Source organism: Sesamum indicum, unplaced genomic scaffold (genome assembly GCF_000512975.1).
Source record: "Sesamum indicum cultivar Zhongzhi No. 13 unplaced genomic scaffold, S_indicum_v1.0 scaffold00163, whole genome shotgun sequence".
Classification (NCBI taxonomy): Eukaryota; Viridiplantae; Streptophyta; class Magnoliopsida; order Lamiales; family Pedaliaceae; genus Sesamum; species Sesamum indicum.
Genome location: NW_011628067.1, coordinates 46,400 through 47,599, shown reverse-complemented (window position 1 = coordinate 47,599; position 1,200 = coordinate 46,400). Strand labels below are relative to the sequence as shown.

Below are 1,200 nucleotides of genomic sequence, written 5' to 3'. Positions count from 1 at the left end.
GATCACTGAAGATCCCACGTCACTTATTCATCCTATGGCTTGCTATTCTTGGCAAGTTGGCCACGACGGACAAACCGTGGTTAGCCCACCTTGGCCCTTGTATTCTATGTACCGAGGGAGCGATGGAGACACATGGACACCTATTTTTCAATGCAGATTCAGTCGACAATGTCTTGCAGCAATACGAAGAATGGTACGATTTTCCTGGCCCAATAGAGACTGGCAAATGGATGTTGACTGGGCTTCCCAGAAATTGAGAGGTAAACACATTGTTAACATGTCTTATTGAGCACTATTAGCAGCATGTGTTTACCACATTTGGAGGGAGAGAAACTTGAGACGATTTGAGCACACCGAGAGGAGAACGAGCACCATGGCATTATTGATAGTTGAGGATATTAGACAGCGAATCCTTAGCATTAGCTTACCTACATCAGTCAGTACACGAGCTTTATATAGACTATGGCGTATCCCTTGGCCTGACGAGGGAGAAACCAACTGATGATCACATTGTTGTACTGTACTACTTTTTTACTTAATGAAACTTACATTTACCCAAAAAAAGAAAATTTTGAGTTCTCATCAATGGCGTCTTCAATGGCGGCGCCAAACCCTAATTTTAAACCAGATGATTCAGGCCGCAAGTTTCCATCTTTTTCATATGTTTGGGCTCTATTCATCTCCATGAAGGTCTGATTGCCATTAGATTCGAAAAAGACTTCGTCCGTCGCCGGCTGGAGTTCGCGCGACCCTCCACTCAACCCAGATAGACGTTCGGTCACATCTAATGACATCACACAACTTCTTAGTCATCAGTGCTCGGTTAAGTGCATCAATATCTTTTATTCCTTGGCATCCTTCCCCAATCGATTTGCAAACATCCTTCCACGCAACTTTGGCATAACCCGTCATTGAGGTGCCTTTCCAAAGGAACCTTCGAAGGCGTTTCTCTACTTCCTTAATGATCGCCTTCGGTAGTATGGATGCAGAAGCCCAATAAATGCTCAATGCTGAAAGTACAGATTTAATGATTTGTACCCGCCCAGCATATGATAACGACATACCCTCCCATCCCGCAATACGTGCATCAATTTTGGACAGAAGTGGCTGACAGTCTGATATAGTCAATCTAGATGAGATTAAAGGAAGGCCTAAGTACCTCATCGGGAGATGTCCCTCCTGAAATCCCAAGAGCGATAG

At 44.2% G+C, this 1,200-nt stretch overlaps 1 protein-coding gene across 1 annotated transcript in view; it reads right to left on the bottom strand.

Moving 5' to 3' along the window:
- Window positions 1-551: 551 nt before the first annotated feature.
- The window catches only part of LOC105179450, a 2,691-nt gene continuing 2,042 nt past the window's right edge, over window positions 552-1,200 (bottom strand). The window contains exon 2 of the mRNA XM_011103068.1: window positions 552-784. Coding sequence (XP_011101370.1) covers window positions 552-784 — 233 coding nt within the window. The remainder of the gene's footprint in view (window positions 785-1,200) is intronic.